The 16,509-nt window shown below is 34.4% G+C and overlaps 1 protein-coding gene and 1 pseudogene across 2 annotated transcripts in view; one reads left to right on the top strand and one right to left on the bottom strand.

Moving 5' to 3' along the window:
* Nucleotides 1-16,509, top strand: part of ZUP1 (zinc finger containing ubiquitin peptidase 1) — a 28,665-nt gene that overhangs the window by 2,813 nt on the left and 9,343 nt on the right. For both annotated transcript variants that reach the window (XM_038526633.1, XM_038526634.1), the window contains 5 exons: nucleotides 6,907-7,017; nucleotides 8,897-9,018; nucleotides 10,570-10,738; nucleotides 14,775-14,963; nucleotides 15,763-15,928. In XM_038526633.1, the coding sequence (XP_038382561.1) occupies nucleotides 6,907-7,017; nucleotides 8,897-9,018; nucleotides 10,570-10,738; nucleotides 14,775-14,963; nucleotides 15,763-15,928 (757 nt within the window). The remainder of the gene's footprint in view (nucleotides 1-6,906; nucleotides 7,018-8,896; nucleotides 9,019-10,569; nucleotides 10,739-14,774; nucleotides 14,964-15,762; nucleotides 15,929-16,509) is intronic.
* Nucleotides 5,635-6,656, bottom strand: LOC106558702 (annotated as a pseudogene).

Genomic DNA, 16,509 nt, shown 5'->3' with positions numbered 1-16,509 from the left:
TTCTTCCAATCTGGAGCCTGTCTTTTCATTCTCTTAACAGTGTTTTTCATAGAGCAGAAGTTTTGACTTTTAATGAAGCACAACTTACTTGATCTTTCATGGATTGTGCTTTTGATGTCATATCTAAAAATTCATCACCAAATCCAAGGTCATCTTTCCTATGTTATCTTCTAAAAGTTTTGTAGCTTTGAATTTTACATTTAAGTCTGTGGTTCATTAGAGTTAATTTTTTTTTTAAGTGTAAGGAGTATCTAGATTCATTTTTTTTTTTAACTAATGAATGTCATTTTTTAGAGCAGTTTCAGGTTCACAGTAAAATTAAGTAGAAAGTACAGAGAATACCCACGTGCCCACTGTCCTCATATATTCACAGCCTCCTCCACTATCAATAACTGTCCAAGTGATAATCATTTTTTTTTTTATAATCAGTGAACCTACTCTGACCCATCATTGTCACCCAAAGTCATAGTTTCCATTAAGGTTCACTCTTGGTGTTGTATGTTCTATAGGATTTGACAAATGTGTAATAACAATTACCCACCATTTTAGTTATCATGCAGAATAGTTTCACTTCTCTAAAAATCCTGTGTGCGCCACCTAGTCACCACTCCCCCACCCTAACTTCTGGGGCAATCACAGATCTTTCTACTATCTCTATTTTTGCTTTTTTCAATGTCATTGGGAATCATGCAGCATATAGCTTTTTCAGATTGGTTTCTTTCACTTAGTAATATGCATTTAAGTTTTCTCCATGTCTTTGTGGCTTGGTAGTTCATTTTTTAGGGCTGAATAATATTCCATTGTCTGGACATACCACAGTGTATTTATCTATTCACCTACTGAAAAGCATCTTGGTTGTTTCCAGGTTTTGGCATTTAGGAATAAAGCTGCTTTAAACATCCATGTGTAGATTTTTATACAGACAGAAATTTTCGATTCATTTGAGTAGATAGCAAGGAATGTGATTAATGGATTGTATAATATGGTGTGTTTAGTTCTAATAAGAAACTGCCAAGCTCTTTCAGCAGTGAATGAGATTTCCTCTTGCTCCATATCCTCACCAGCATTTGGTATTGTCAGTGTTCCAGATTGTGGCTATTCTAATATTTGTATTGTAGTATCTCATCTTAATTTATTTTTTGTCTTAATTTAAAGTGCTATCTCATAAACGTAGCATGAATCTCTTTTTGTGTGGTTACTTAACCATCAGTATATCTTCTGTGGTAAAATATCTATGAAGGTCTTCAGCCACATTTTAATCTGGTTTTGGTTTTCTTATTGTTGATTTTGAAGAGGTTTTTTGTATATTTTGGATAACAGATCTCTTTTTTTTTTAAATTTTTATTTATTTATGATAGTCACAGAGAGAGAGAGAGAGAGAGAGAGAGGCAGAGACAAAGGCAGAGGGAGAAGCAGGCTCCATGCACCGGGAGCCTGATGTGGGATTCGATCCCGGGTCTCCAGGATCGTGCCCTGGGCCAAAGGCAGGCGCTAAACCGCTGCGCCACCCAGGGATCCCTGGATAACAGATCTTTAGTACATGTATTGCATATTCAAGTCACTTTTGTGAAGGATTTAAATTCCGAGTCTAGATTCATTTTCTTTGTATTTTGATGTCCACATGTGCCAGCACCATTTGTTGAAAAATTTTCTTTCCTCCATAATTCTGCCTTTGCTTCGTCAAAGATTAATTGACTGGGCTATAAGTCTATTTCTGGGCTCTCTGTTCTGTTTCATTGATCTCTTTGTTCTTTTTTTCAGTACCGTAGCTTTATAGTGTCTTGGAAGTCAGGTAGAACCAGTCCTTTGCTTTATTCTTCAATATTAAGTTAGTTATTCTAGATAGTTTGCCTCGTTATATACATTTTAGAATCAGTTTGTTGATAGCCACCAAATAACTTGCTGGGATTTTTTTTATTGGGATTGCCTTGGATCTATAGATCAAATTGGGAAGAATAGATATTGTGGCAATATTGAGTCTTCCTATCATGAACAAGAAATATCTCTCAACTTAGTTGTTTACTGATTTCTCTCATCAGAATTTTGTATATTTTTTCTCATGTATATCTTGTTATATATTTTATTAGGTTTTTACCTAGGGTTTGTTTTTGTTGTTGTTGTTGTTGTTGTTTTTGGGGTAGTGGTGGTGGTATTAATTTACCTGATTGTGTCTTTCAAGGAATTGGTCCATTTCATCTAGTTTACAAATTTGTGACCAAATTCATAATATAACTTTATTATCTTTGGAATGTACATAGGACATGTAATAATGTTCTCCTTTTTATTTCTGGTGTTAACAATCAGTGTTCTCTTTTTTCTTTTTAGTTTGGCCAGGGTTTCGTTGGTTTTCTCTTGATATTTTGTTTTCAGTTTCATTTATTTCTGCTCATTTTTTTAAAAAAATTCTTCTGCTTTTGGTTTCATTGGTTTTCTCTTGATTTTTTGTTTTCAGTTTCATTTATTTCTGCTCATTTTTTAAAAAAATTTCTTCTGCTTATCTTGGATTTAACTTGTTCTTTTTCTAGTTTCCTGAAGTGGAAACCTAGATGATTATCTTTCTTCTTTTCTGATACATTCATTCAGTGTTACAAATTTCCTTCTAAGCAGTGCTTTTGCTGCATTGCATAAATTTTAAGTTGTACTTTAATTTCATTTAGTTTAAAATATTTAAAAATTTCTCTTGAGATTTGATACATTAATTAGATGTATGTTTAATCTCCAAGTATTTGGGGATTTTTCGGCTCTTTTTGTTAATTTTTATTTCCTTTGTAGTCTGAGAGCAGACATTGTTTGACTTTAATTTTTTAAATTTCTTAAGGTTTAATGGCCTAGATTATGTTTTATGGCCTAGAATGTGGTTTGTCTTGGTGAATATTTTATATTTTATATGAGCTTAAGCAGAATGTGTATTCTGCTGTTGTCATATCAATTATATCCAGTTGATTGATGGTACCGTTGAGTCAAACTATATCCTTATTTTCTGCCTACTGGATTTGTCCACTTCTAAAAGAGAAGGTTAAAAATTCTCTAACTGAAAAAAAAATTCTCTAACAGTATAATAGCAGATTCATCTGTTTCTTCTTATAGTTCTATTAATTTTTGCCTCATGTGTTTTAATACTCTGTTACGGGGATCCCTGGGTGGCTTAGCGGTTTAGCACCATCTTCAGCCCCGGGCCTGATCCTAGAGTCCTGGGATTGAGTCCCACGTCGGGCTTCCTGCATGGAGCCTGCTTCTCCCTCTGTCTGTGTCTCTGCCTCTCTCTCTCTCTCTCTCTCTCTGTCTCTCATGATTAAATAAATAAAATATTTACCAAAAAAAAAACTGTTAGGCTCATATACACTAAGGATTATTGTGTCTTCTTGGAATATTGAACCCTTTGTCATTATGTAGTAACATTATCCTGGGTAAAACATTCCTTATTCAGAAATCTGCCCTCTCTGAAATTAATATAGCTACTCCTGGTTCTTTGGTTTTGGTTTTGGGTAGTGTTAGCATGATGTATCTTTCTCCATCCCTTTACTTTTAATCTATATGTGTTTTTTTTTTTTTTTAAGATTTATTCATTTGTTTGGCAGGGGGGAGGGGCTTAAGAAGAGAATCTTCAAGTATATCCCCCACGGAGTGTGGAGCTCACACAGGGCTCCATCTCAACAACCCATGAGATCAAAACAAGAGTTGGACGCTTAACCAACTGAGGCACCCGGGCATCCCTCTATATGTGTATTTATATTTAAAATATAATTTCTTATAGACAGCATATAGGTAGGTCTTGTACTTTGCTCCACTCTGATAATCTGTCTTTTAATGGGTGTGTTTAGACCAGAGATGTTTAAAGTGACTATTTCTATAGTTGGATATTTGTTATTGTTTTCTATTTGTTGCCCTTGTTCTTAGCTTTTTTGTCTTCTACTTTTTTTCTGTCTTTTATGGTTTAATTGAGCCTCTCATATGATTTCATTTTCTATTGGGAAAAACAGACATGCGTGTAGTCTTTTGACCCTATTTGGCTATATAGGAATGAGCCTTGGGTCTGGAACACTTCCTTATCAAGAGATAGAGTCCTCACAGCCTGTGTTTGGAAATATTTTTCCCTGTTTCAGGCAATAAGGTATACTCCTTTGTTTTGTGTAACCACTTGTGTCATCTGGCACCCGAACCAGCCTTACTGCTGGATTTATCTTCCGCCAGAGGTGGGATGGCATCCTCTGCCAGAAGGGGATGACATCCTTCATATTGTGGCACAAGAGAGGTGTGTACAGACCAATTGCCGTATATTGGCTGCTAGAAGAGACCTATTGGTCATGGCAGGCTAATGTCTAATACTGAAGGTTATCTTGCTCTTTCTCTTCTGTGTGTTTCTCTGTGTTTACTTTGAGTAAAGGGTTCTCCAGTACTTGACTGCATTATGTTTTCCTTGGTGATTCTGATATCAAGATGCATTTGGACTTCTACTCCTAATACTAGGCAAGAGATGTCACTTGCTCACTACTCTTCCTTTCTTAACATATTAATTAAACTTGTTCTTATTTTTTTTAGTGCTTGGCCTAGAATTTGCAGTGTATGTTAATAACTACTCCAGGTCTACTTTTGAATAACACTGTATCACTGTAGGAGTACAGATCTTATAATAATAAGATATTTATTCCTAATTCCTCCCCATCCCTTGTGTCATTGCTGTCATTCATTTCAAGTAAATGTAAGCACATACATATATATGTATATATACACACACACCCACATAATTGAATACATTGTTTCTATTTTTATTTGAATAAACTTTTATATCAATGAGAAAAATAAAAGTTTTATTTTACTATTTCCTGTTTCTTCACTGATACTCTTCCTTTATGGATATCCATGTTTCTGACCAATACCATTTTCCTTCTCTCTGAAGAATTTAACATTTCTTGCATGGCAAGTCTACTTGCAACAATTTCCCTCAATTTTGTCTGAGAAGTTCTTTCTTTTCCTTCACTTTTGAGGGATAATTTTGATTGGTATAAAATTTTAGGTTGATGGGGTTTTTTTCCTTCTGGAAAAGTGAAATATTTCACTCCTCTCTCTTATTACCTGAATCACTTCTGAGAAGTTGTATGTAATTCTTATCTTTGTTCTTGTATAGGTAGGGTGTTTTTCCTTCTGGCTTCTTTCAAGGTTTTTTATCCTCGATTTTCTGAAGTCTGAATATGATGTGCCTAGATGTAGTTTTTTTTAATATTTACTGTGCTTGGTATTTTCTGAGCTTCCAAGATCTATAGTTTGATGTCTGACATTAACTTGCGATATTCTCAGACATTATTGCTCTAAAACTTTGTTCCTTTCACCCTTCTGGTATTCCCATTTTGTGTATGTTATAACTTTTGCAGTTTTCCCACAGCTTTTGGAGACTGTGGGTTTGGATTTTTATGTTTAGCAGTGGGCTTTGGGAGATCATTTTCTTTTTACATTTCATTTTGGGAAATATCATTTAAGAACTTAGTTGAAGACTGCAATGTTGACACCATGACAGCCACGTGTAGGGTCGGGCCTGGTTTTGTTTTGGTTTTGTTTTCAGTAGCCAGTGGGGTATGTTCCTTGAGTTGGCTGCTAGAGGGTGTGGTACAGTTTTGTGGGGCCCATGTCAACTGCCTACTAGTCATCAAGGTAAAAAAAAAAAAATTCATTATCTCCTCCTTGGTATTCCATTCCATGGAAATCAACTCAGTATTGCAAGATACTTGCAACTCCACTGAATGCTTTCACAAACTGGGATCTTTTGTATGACTTACCTGTGACAATTTCCAATGTAGCTCCAAATTTTTTAGAGTTGTGAGCAAACCATTCTATCAGGGACATAGTTTTAAGCAGTTCATGTTCCTGTCCTGTCAGTGAAATGAGATTTATCCTTCTCCTATTCTACAGTTAGATAGAGAATGTTCTCTTCTGTGCCTTGGCAATGAAGAACATTTCTCATTGAATCCAGATTTTCATAAACTGTTAGAATCTCTACAGCTCCCATCCCAAAGCCTTTAGTGTATCGTCAGCTCCAAAACAGTACTTGTCTGTGTCCTGGCTAATTTTCACCAAAGTGTTGAATTAATTTCTCTTTTTGAATGAATTTTACCTTGAAAGAACAACAGTAGATAACTCAATGGCTTGGTTTCCATTTTCACCACCATAGGATATATCAACTCATTTTAAATCTTTTGATTGTAGCCTCTCACCAAACATATCAGATTGATTTAGTTCAATTATAAGGTCACCCGATCCACCTAAAATGAGACCAGTCACATTCACTTTGTAGAAATAAAAGCTACATAGCAGTCTCAGCTACTTTCTAAATATGGTTATTCCATTTCCAGACCAGGCCTTACATGTATGGCTTGCTCAGCTCAGTGTTCTGTGTCCCTCTTCTGTGCACAATATCAGTCAATTCTTGGTCATGCAGAGGGTGCAGCTTCTTTCCTGCGCAAGCTGCACCTGTCTGCGTACAGTGCTGCTTGGTGAATACAGCACTTTGATCTCCTGCTCCCAACTAGGCAGTGTGATCCCAGTTCCAAGCTTTATGCTGAAAGCTTTATGCTGAATTTTGCACCTCACCACTCAGTTTTGGAGGGAGGGTGCTGACAATTTAGTCCCTAAAATTCATGCATAGACTGGCCCCTACTTATCATTTTAATTTTCCTTTATACTTTTCTTGCTTTGACTACAGATCCAACTGTTTATTATTAATTTTTTTCTTTTATTATAGCGGTAAGAGATTTGTGCTTATGTTCAGCCTTCCATTTTGACTCTAGAAGTAGAAAATAGCTTTAAATCCAACTATAAAGAGCTTTTACTTATTTAATTGGTTATTGGGCAGTAGACAATCTTTGACTTCAGGTGAAAAAATCTTAAACCAACTAAATTATATCTCCAAAACAGACCATGATCAACCACTGTATGACTGTCCTATGTGTGGGCTCATCTGTACAAATTACCATATTCTTCAGGAGCATGTTGACTTACATTTAGAAGAAAGCAACTTTGGACAAGGTATGTTGATGTGTTTAAAAATAAGAATCTCGTGATGTAATTTCTGCTGCCTAGAATATATTGAATCTTTAGAGTAGTGATATAGAGAGAACAAAGCATGCCAGTTAAAAATAAATTTGTACCTTTAAAGAATTCTGATGTCCCTTCAACTTTTTTTTTTTTTTTTTTAAGATGTACTTATTTATTTATTCAGAGAGAGTGAGAGAGAGGCAGAGACACAGGCAGAGGGAGAAGCAGGTTCCATGCAGGAAGCCAGATGTGGGGCTCGATCCCGGTCTCCAGGATCATACCCCGGGCTGCAGGCGGCGCTAAACCGCTACGCCACTGGGGCTGCCCTCCCTTCAACTTCTTTTTAGAAGTTGTTTCACAGAAAAGTTGTGTAGGAATTGCTGTGACCAGCAACTAAACTAGTGGTGTGTACCCCAGAGTTTTGCCCCAAAATACCAATATTTAGAAGACAGTGAAATATGGTACAATTTAAGAAATATGTTTGATGAAGTTGAGGCTATTTCAGCAGCTAGAAGTTAGCATCAGGTCAGCAAAAGTTGATGAGCTAGGAAGCTGCCATATGACACATACAATTTTTTAAAAATACGTGAACTTTATGATTTAAATGTTTTTCAAGTTCATTTCCAGTTTGCCCAGTATCTTATATTTGCCCAGATATTATATTATCACTTACTAGTTTTGTAAGTGACTCTGTACAATTTTTTTCTCTGTCCCCTATGTCTTTGAGTAGTGGCGTTGATTAAAAAATCATTGTGGTGCCTTAGAAGTGGAAAGATCCTGTGAGTTTCAGAGTCCCAATGAAACAATATAAAGTAGACCCTAAGAGAAACCAATTGTGTTCTACTGGGCTTCATTTTCTTAAGGTACATTGAAATCTCCTAATAATTCAGGGGTCTTGAGTGTCCTCTATTACTGATCCTAGTACTTACTGTCAGTACAAGGAATAGGATCTTCATGGACAATATTCCTTGCTCACTCAGCCTAATCTCAAAATGAGAATCCCTGGAGCAAAGATGAACAGTCCTCTGCTCCAGTGATTTTCTACTAATTACTGTGGAAAAAAAAACCCTCTGAAGCTGAATGTCTGATAACTCTTTTGTTTATGATAGGCTTTGTAGGGGTACATAAATTATTCTATAAGCCTGTGGTAAATAATGGAAGGTATGGCCTGAGTAAATCACTGTAGATAGCGTCAGAAGTACGCTAAAAATCAGTTGTAAATTGCTTATCTCCGGCAGTGGAAATGGGGACCAATAGGAAGATGTAGTATAGACTGAGAGATTTGGAAGGAAAAAAAGAATATCCAGATACATAATTCAGATATCAAATTAGAAGTCAGGGAGACAAGATCCTGGCCAGAAGCCACTAGCTAATGGATCTGCAGGGTATTGAGTAGAGAGAAAACAGGGCAACATGTGGCAAAGTTGTACTATTTGTTTGAGACCAGACTGTAATTAAGCTGGACTTTGCAAACATATTTTTATGCCCTCTATTATTTTCTTTTCTCCCACCGGTTTATTTTAAAAGCCAGTTTTCCTTTTTTGCTAATTAAGAGTATTACTTAATATCTCAAAGTTCTGGTTTCCTTAGTACATAATACCTAACTTCCTAAGGTTGTTATAATGATCAAATGAGATAATTAATGAAAAATGCTTGTCACAGCCTACCTACTCAGTAAGTACTAGTGATTTAAGTGGAGGTGGTACCATGATAGAAACTGTTCAAGTTCTGCTAGAAACCGTATTTTCATGACATCATAGTCATGAATAAATACCAAAATAATGGCATTTACTTCATTTAAAAAACAGGAGTTAACATATAATGAGATTTGAATACAGTTGTTATTTTATTCTAAACTGATATCTAATAGGCATAAATAGAGTACAGTGTTCTCGAGATCTGGAATTGGCTCACCAACTTCAACAAGAAGAAGACAGAAAGAGGAGATCTGAAGAAGCACGACAAGAAATGGGAGAATTTCAGAAGCTGCAGGTACAAAGATTAAACAATTACAGTATTTTGCTTTGGTAGAATTCTAATTTTTCAAACATGCTGTCAATACTGCAGCCTATTAGTTTTGTCATTGTTGGTATATAAAATACTTTTTTTACATTTACATTTTATAATTCATAATAGTATTCACTCGTCATTTCCTGGGATAAGAACTTCATACATAGGATCTCAAAATCTTCACAACAACTCCCTACATGACAGATGAGGAAGTAGAGACAGAGCACTAGTAACTTGTTCAGGTTCGGGATGTATTAAATGGTAAAGCCTAGATTCAAACCTATGTTAAATTGATAGGGCACATTAGGAAACCAAGATTCAGAATTTAAGTGTTTGTATAGATACTTAAAAGAGAAACTTTGAATTAATTTCTCCTGACTGTTAGGTTCTTTTAGTGATTGCAATTCAGGCATTTTTAAATACCCATTTTTAATGGAAAATGCATTTTTTATAATATTTGAGATTTTTATCTTAGGTTGATGATGGTATCTGCTAAACTAAACTGGCAGCACCTAATATATTTTTAGTGCATTCAAATTTTTAATAGATTTTTCTACTTTTCTCAGTCCTAATTTGCTGTGGACTATGGTGTTACCTGTGCTAATAATGCTCACAGTTTCTAAATACTCTCTTTCTAAGTGCTAATAGGATTATGTTTGAATAAAAAGGGTTTATGATTAAGTTTGAAAATACTCAGTTAAACAGGTTTGTATACTTCAAGATTTGTCAAAACCTTTAATATACTAATGTGCATTGTACAAATAATTTTCTCAGGCCTACTTCTGAGTTTTTCTCCGATATGTTACACATGACTAATTCTCATTTTGGAATATCTAATTTAGGCTATTTTTCTCCTTGGTGATTCATTTATTTGCAAAGTATTTTCCCACCAACTTTCAGAGGAAGAAAAAAAGTTGTCTTTTCCTAAATTTTCCCTGTCTTGCATAATTTTGAACATCATCAATACAAAAGATTTCCAGTATTTAAATAGGAAGTTTGTTAAGTAACTTTGCAAATTGTTTAGATCTCAGAAACTTTTTCCATAGAGGCTGTGTTACACATTTGAGATTCTCTATCCAGTATACAAAAAAACAAAATTTACTGTATAGAGTTACTGCCTGAATGAATTATGGATTAAGTAGAACTTCATTGACTAGCCTGGGAACCAAATAAGAACTGACAAGCTTTCTTAAATAAATCAGTGATATGTTCAGAACTCATCTGCCTTTTTCAGTACCTTTAGTAGAAAGACAGGATTCTTTACTTTCCCAACTACAAAGAAAGCAAATCTCTTGCTATGGTAGTAGTTTATAGAGAAACGCTCTTATTAACTCAGGGTTTCTGTGTGTGTGTGTGTGTGTGTGTGTGTGTGTGTGTGTGTGTTATTTATCTCTAATAAAAATCTTGAATTGACTTGTATGAAAGTCTATACACCAGAATGTTTCAAATTACATTTCCAAATTGTAGTATATTTCCATCTTCATTGAGGTAAAGGGACATAAAAATTAAGTCCTTTGTTTTTATGTTTGATAGAGACAATATGGTTTAGATAACTCTGGAGGATACAAACAACAGCAACTACGAAATATGGAGATAGAAGTCAATAGGGGAAGAATGCATCCATCTGAATTTCATAGAAGAAAAGCTGATATGATGGAATCTCTAGCTATTGGTATTGATGATGGAAAAACAAAAACTTCTGGTAAGTATTTAAACATCAAAATTGTTATTTTAGTACTTCATGTAACAGTGAGGTAATAATCAGGATTATTTGAATTTTGCTTAATTTTAATAATCCATAGTTTTTATACTTTTAGGTGAGACTGTTCAAATAACTTTTTAATGTATTTTTTGGAAACTTCTGCACTTCTATTTTTACATTAAATAGTTCACCTAAAAATAATTTACTTTTATATTGTGTTCATTTACTTGACATTTGAAAATGAACCTTTTAGAAGTTTTATTGTTTACTATGTTCTAGATCAATGCTGTGTAATAGAAGTATAAGTGAACCAAATATATAATTTTAAATTCCTATAGTCACATTCAGAAAAGAAAGTGAGGTGAATTTTAATATTTTAAACCCCGTATGTCCATAATATTATTATTTCAACATATAATCAATATTAAAAACTATTAATGAAATATTTTGCAATCTTTGTACATTCTTCAAATTTCAATGTGTATTTTATACTTTCCAGAATATTTAGATTTGGGCAAGCACATCTCAAATGCTTAATAGTCATACTGAGATAGTGGCTACTATATTGTTTTAATATAGTTTTAGACACTGAGATCTTTATAAAACTTTATATATTCTTTATATATTCTTTTCATTTGGTCAGTTTATTCTTACAGCTGTACTTCAAATATGTTGATTCTTTTAGCTGTACTTCATTCATTTTGACTCTAGTATATACTAGTATTTCCTTGTGTGAGAAAACACACACAACTAATTTACCTATTTTCATGTTGACAAACATTTAGGTTGTTTCCAGTTTCTTACTCTGAAATTATGAACAGGTCATTTTGTTTGTTTCCTTAATGCCCATCACCATTTGCCCCATCCCCCCACCCATCTCCCTGCCAGCAACGCTCAATTTGTTCCTGTTGTGAAGAGGTCTTTTTTAAGAGTTTCTCTAGTAATGCATTCAGAACTGGAAATACTAGGTTAAAGGGAATATACATCTCTAACCTTGTTAAGGTTATTGCAGAATTATTTTCCAAAATGATCATAATCTACATTTGCATCATTGTATTCTCATACTTTGTATGGTGACATTTTTTAATTTTTGCCACTCATTTTTGAAAGAATATAGTACTTAATTTGCATTTTCCTGATTACTCCTGAGTTAGTTTCCTGTTCCTTTCCTTTGTCTGTCCTCTATTGGGTTATCTTTTTCTTATCTGGTTTGTGGGAGTTCCTTCAATATTCAGGACATCAATTCTGTTGATTACATGAAATACAAATATTTTCTTCAACATCTATAATTTGCCTTTAAATTTTGTATATGATATCTTTAATTAGAATTTTAAATTTGATTATAATCAAATTTCTCAGTCTTTGTCTTTATTTATATCCTAAGTAATTTAAGAAAATCCCCCAGCTTCAAGATCATAAACATATTCCTTTATATTTTCTGTAAACATTTATACTTTGTATTTCCTATTTCTACTTTTAATTTACATGGAATTTATTTGTATGAGACAGGAGAGAGAAAGAGGAGGTGTGGATTTAATTTTTTCCTCTTATATATAACAGCACTTGTAAGTTCTTATTGCTTATATATAAGCAATAAGAAAGGAATAGCAATAAGCAATAAGAAAGGAATTGCTCTGCAAGCAATAAGAAAGGAAAGCAACTCTGTACTTTCCCCCACTTATCTGTAATTCCCTAATGCCATGTATTTTCATACCCCATGAGTATTTCTGAAGGCTGTCTTTATACTTCTTCAAGGGTCTCCATGTAAAAAGGTTTCTGTGGGATAGATAGGGCATTCCAGGAGATGTGGAATATGATTTATTAAGGTGTACAGGAAGAAAATACTAGAATTTCTATTTTAATTTATGTCACCCTTTAATTTCTATTTGTGCATATGTTTTAGAATTACTATAGAATGTGGTACAGTATATATAATAGAATATTAATATATCTGTAGAAGATTAAAGAATATTACTCTGTAATGTACTATGTCCTTTTTATAAACTGCTTTGGAATTCAGTGATTGTGTGGCAAAGATTTTTATTTTTGTTAGTTATGCAAATGTTAATTGAAGCAACTATTAGTTACTCTTATTTCTTTTTAACAATAGATTATAATTTAACGAAAGATAGATTTCATCTTAGGTAATATCTTAAAGAGATTGAGGGGCTAAGGATAAAAAATACTATTATGAGGAACTTTTTCTTTGGCAGTTATATGATGTGGTTGCTAAGACCGTGTTACCTAGACAGTGAGGCACCATTGTCTTAGTAATAAGTATGCCAACGTATATTAGAATGTTCATTACTTCTTTTTTTTGGGGGGGGGGGGGTTCCCTCTCATTCTCAGTGATCTCTCTCAAATCTTGTTTTCTTCATCAAAGTTTCTGATACTGAAGTTCACATTTATTTTCTCTGAATTCTAAAGTATCCATTCCATGCTACCATTTTTAGTTAATCAATTACATAGTCTTTTATTCTTTTTCTTGATTATAAATCTTACCTTTCAAAATTCCTTGGAAACGGTTATATATATTTCTATCTTTCATATGCTAGGCACAGCTACAACTCTTGGTTCATTTAATTGTTTTGACTTATTTGCTCTGTCTTGTTAAGGACAAAACTGATTTTCCCATAGTTACCCTCATTCAAGTGAGAGTTCAGTGATTGTCTTTTTGAGAATCTCCCTATTGAGAAGGTATGGGTTACCCAGTTCAGCCCTTCCTGCCCACAACCTTCACAGAGTCTGTAGAGAAGTAAAGTATACACAAAACTGTTGTGTTCTCCTGTGACAGAGTATGGCTAGTACCTAGGAGCACAACAAATAAATGCAGTGTGTGTTCGGGGAAAGAGGACCGATTTGTTTGGGTTTTAGAATCAGGGAAAGGGTCTATGAAGACATGAGCATGTGATCTGTGGAGTATCTGTAGGATTTCAAAATACAAGAAGTGTATACCAGAAGGAGGCAAAAGGACAGGATCACATGTACTCTGTCCTAACACCTTGTTTATCCATATTATAGTACTTACTATGGTCTGAGTCCATGAGATTTCAAGGAAAATGTTATATATATGTATATACATATATATATATATCCTTATATATATATATTTTATATATATATTTTTGTATCTTAGCACTTAGCATAGTGCTAGGTATATAAAAAGTGCTTAGTAGACATTGTTAGTAGAAATTCCATGGGCAAAATAACATTTAATGTATTCATTAGGTGACAGCCAAAATTATGGCAAGAAGAATGGTTGGAGAAAAAGATAAATTAAAGGATAGCTTGCTGTGGGGCTTCATATACCATGGATTATAACCATTCTATAGGTAATAGGAAATTACTAAAGGTTTTATTTATTTATTTTTTTATATATATATTTTTAATTTATTTATGACAGTCACACAGAGAGAGAGAGAGAGGCAGAGACACAGGCAGAGGGAGAAGCAGGCTCCATGCACCGGGAGCCCGATGTGGGATTCGATCCCGGGTCTCCAGGATCGCGCCCTGGGCCAAAGGCAGGCGCTAAACCGCTGCGCCACCCAGGGATCCCATTACTAAAGGTTTTAAATTGGGAGCAAATTGATGAGCTTCAGAGAGCATAATGTCCAACACTATGTATAATAATAGACAAGTATAACATTCATTCAATTGTTTTGACTTATTTGCTCTGTCTTGTTAAGGACAAAACTGATTTTCCCATAGTTACCCTCATTCAAGTGAGAGTTCAGTGATTGTCTTTTATGTGCACCTTGCAGGTGCAGAAATGAAAGATGTAAACCGCTTCAATTCTGTGTAATAAGTAAGTAGCATGCTAGTGTCAGGAAAACTTGCATAGTAGTAACAAGAAAGACATGAACTAAGGTTATAACAGTCAAAAGATAAAGAAGATGGAATTGACAGGATTTAGATGGGGCACTTGAGGGTGGAGAGGGGCTGATACTAGAAATAGATGAGACAGCCATAGAAGAGGATAGCTTATCCATAGAAGAGGATAGCTTATCCTTCTAAATCTTCTTTTTTTTTATTTTAGGAATTATTGAAGCACTTTATAGATACTATCAGAATGCTGCCACAGATGTGAGACGCGTGTGGCTTTCCACAGGGGTGGATCACTTTCATTCATCTTTTGGTGACAAAGGTTGGGGTTGTGGTTACAGAAATTTCCAGATGCTACTTTCATCATTACTGCAAAATGATGCTTATGATGATTGCTTGAAAGGTATGTGAAATACAGTTCTCTCAATTTGTCCACTGATAACATAAGCCCTCTAAAACACATGAGTTTGAACTACATATACATGGATTTTTATAAATGGAGTTTTTACAGCCTAGTATTTTATTTCTCTTATGACTTTTTTCCTTATGAGTTTCTTTTTTCTAGCTTTATTATAGGAATACAGTATATAATATGTATAACATAAAATATATGTTAATCAACTGTTCCTTTTATATTTATTCGGGAGGCTTCTGGTCAACAGTAGGTTATTAGTAGTGAAGTTTTTGGGGAGCACAGGGTGCCTGAGTGGCTCAATTGGTTAAGCGTCTGCCTTCGGCTCATATGGTCCTGGGATCAAGCTCTGCAAGGAGTCTCCCTCTCCCTCTGCCACTTTTCCCTGCTTGTGATATCTCAATGTTTTTCTCCCTCTCTCTAATAAGTAAATAAATAAAATCTTTAAGAAAGTTTTGGGGGAGCAAAACGTATGCAGATTTCTGACTGTGTCAGGGGTCAGTGCTCCTAACCCTTACATTGTTCAAGGATCACCTGTACATATAATATGGAATGAATTCATATATAGTACATACAATTAATAGCTGTAACGAAGAAGTGTTTTGGTGGATAATTACATTAAAACCTGAATTCTGGTTGGAAGAAGAGAAAATGATACAATAGAAAATGTCAAGAGTAATGATCTTAAAAACCGTGTTATAGGTCCTCTAGAGCACATGGTGTACTACTAACTAATACTATTTAGTACTTTAGTAATTGTCATGTAATGTGTTTGCTTGTATAATTTTAGGTATGTCAATTCCTTGCATTCCAAAAATTCAGTCTATGATTGAAGATGCATGGAAGGAAGGTTTTGATCCACAGGGTGCCTCTCAACTTAATAACAGGTTGCAGGGAACAAAGGCCTGGATCGGAGCATGTGAAGTATATACACTCCTGACCTCCCTACGGGTAAAGTATGTACCACAAAACCCAAGTTAAGGTTATTGTCGTATCTGGGAGGTTTTCTTTGTTGTTTTTTCTTTAATCAAAGAGACATTTAAAAAATAAAATTTAAGAGATACTGAAAGGCTTATACTAAAAATCAATAATTCAGTCCCTAGCTCATGTTCTTCTCTATTCTCAAGTCTGATTTCTCAGAGGCAGCTGTTAGTTACTTCAGTTGTTTCTGAATAATATGCTTTTTCTCTCAGGGCTTTTTACGTTTTGTTTTTTGTTTATCAGTTTTAGACATCATCTCTTGAATTTCCCTCACATTTCCTACCTGTGTTCACCCTCAGTCCTTATAATTTGATTAAATCTCATTTTTTTATTTAAGTCAGAGTTTACATCATGACTATAATAATATCATTCATTGCTGATTTTATTTCCTTTCCTGAAAACCTTTTAAAAATTTTCCTTGAGTTAAGAATTGTCTTTTCTTTTCCCTATTACTATTTGACTGTATCATGGTCTCATACATTTTTACACACTCCACTTTGTAATCTGAGGCACTCCTATTCCTGGACACTTCTTCCTTGAGCCCTCTATTGTTTTT

The sequence above is a fragment of the Canis lupus genome, chromosome 1 (assembly GCF_011100685.1).
Source record: "Canis lupus familiaris isolate Mischka breed German Shepherd chromosome 1, alternate assembly UU_Cfam_GSD_1.0, whole genome shotgun sequence".
Taxonomy (NCBI): domain Eukaryota; kingdom Metazoa; phylum Chordata; class Mammalia; order Carnivora; family Canidae; genus Canis; species Canis lupus.
Note: the sequence above shows the minus strand (reverse complement) of the source record. Positions and strands in the feature narration are given on the sequence as shown.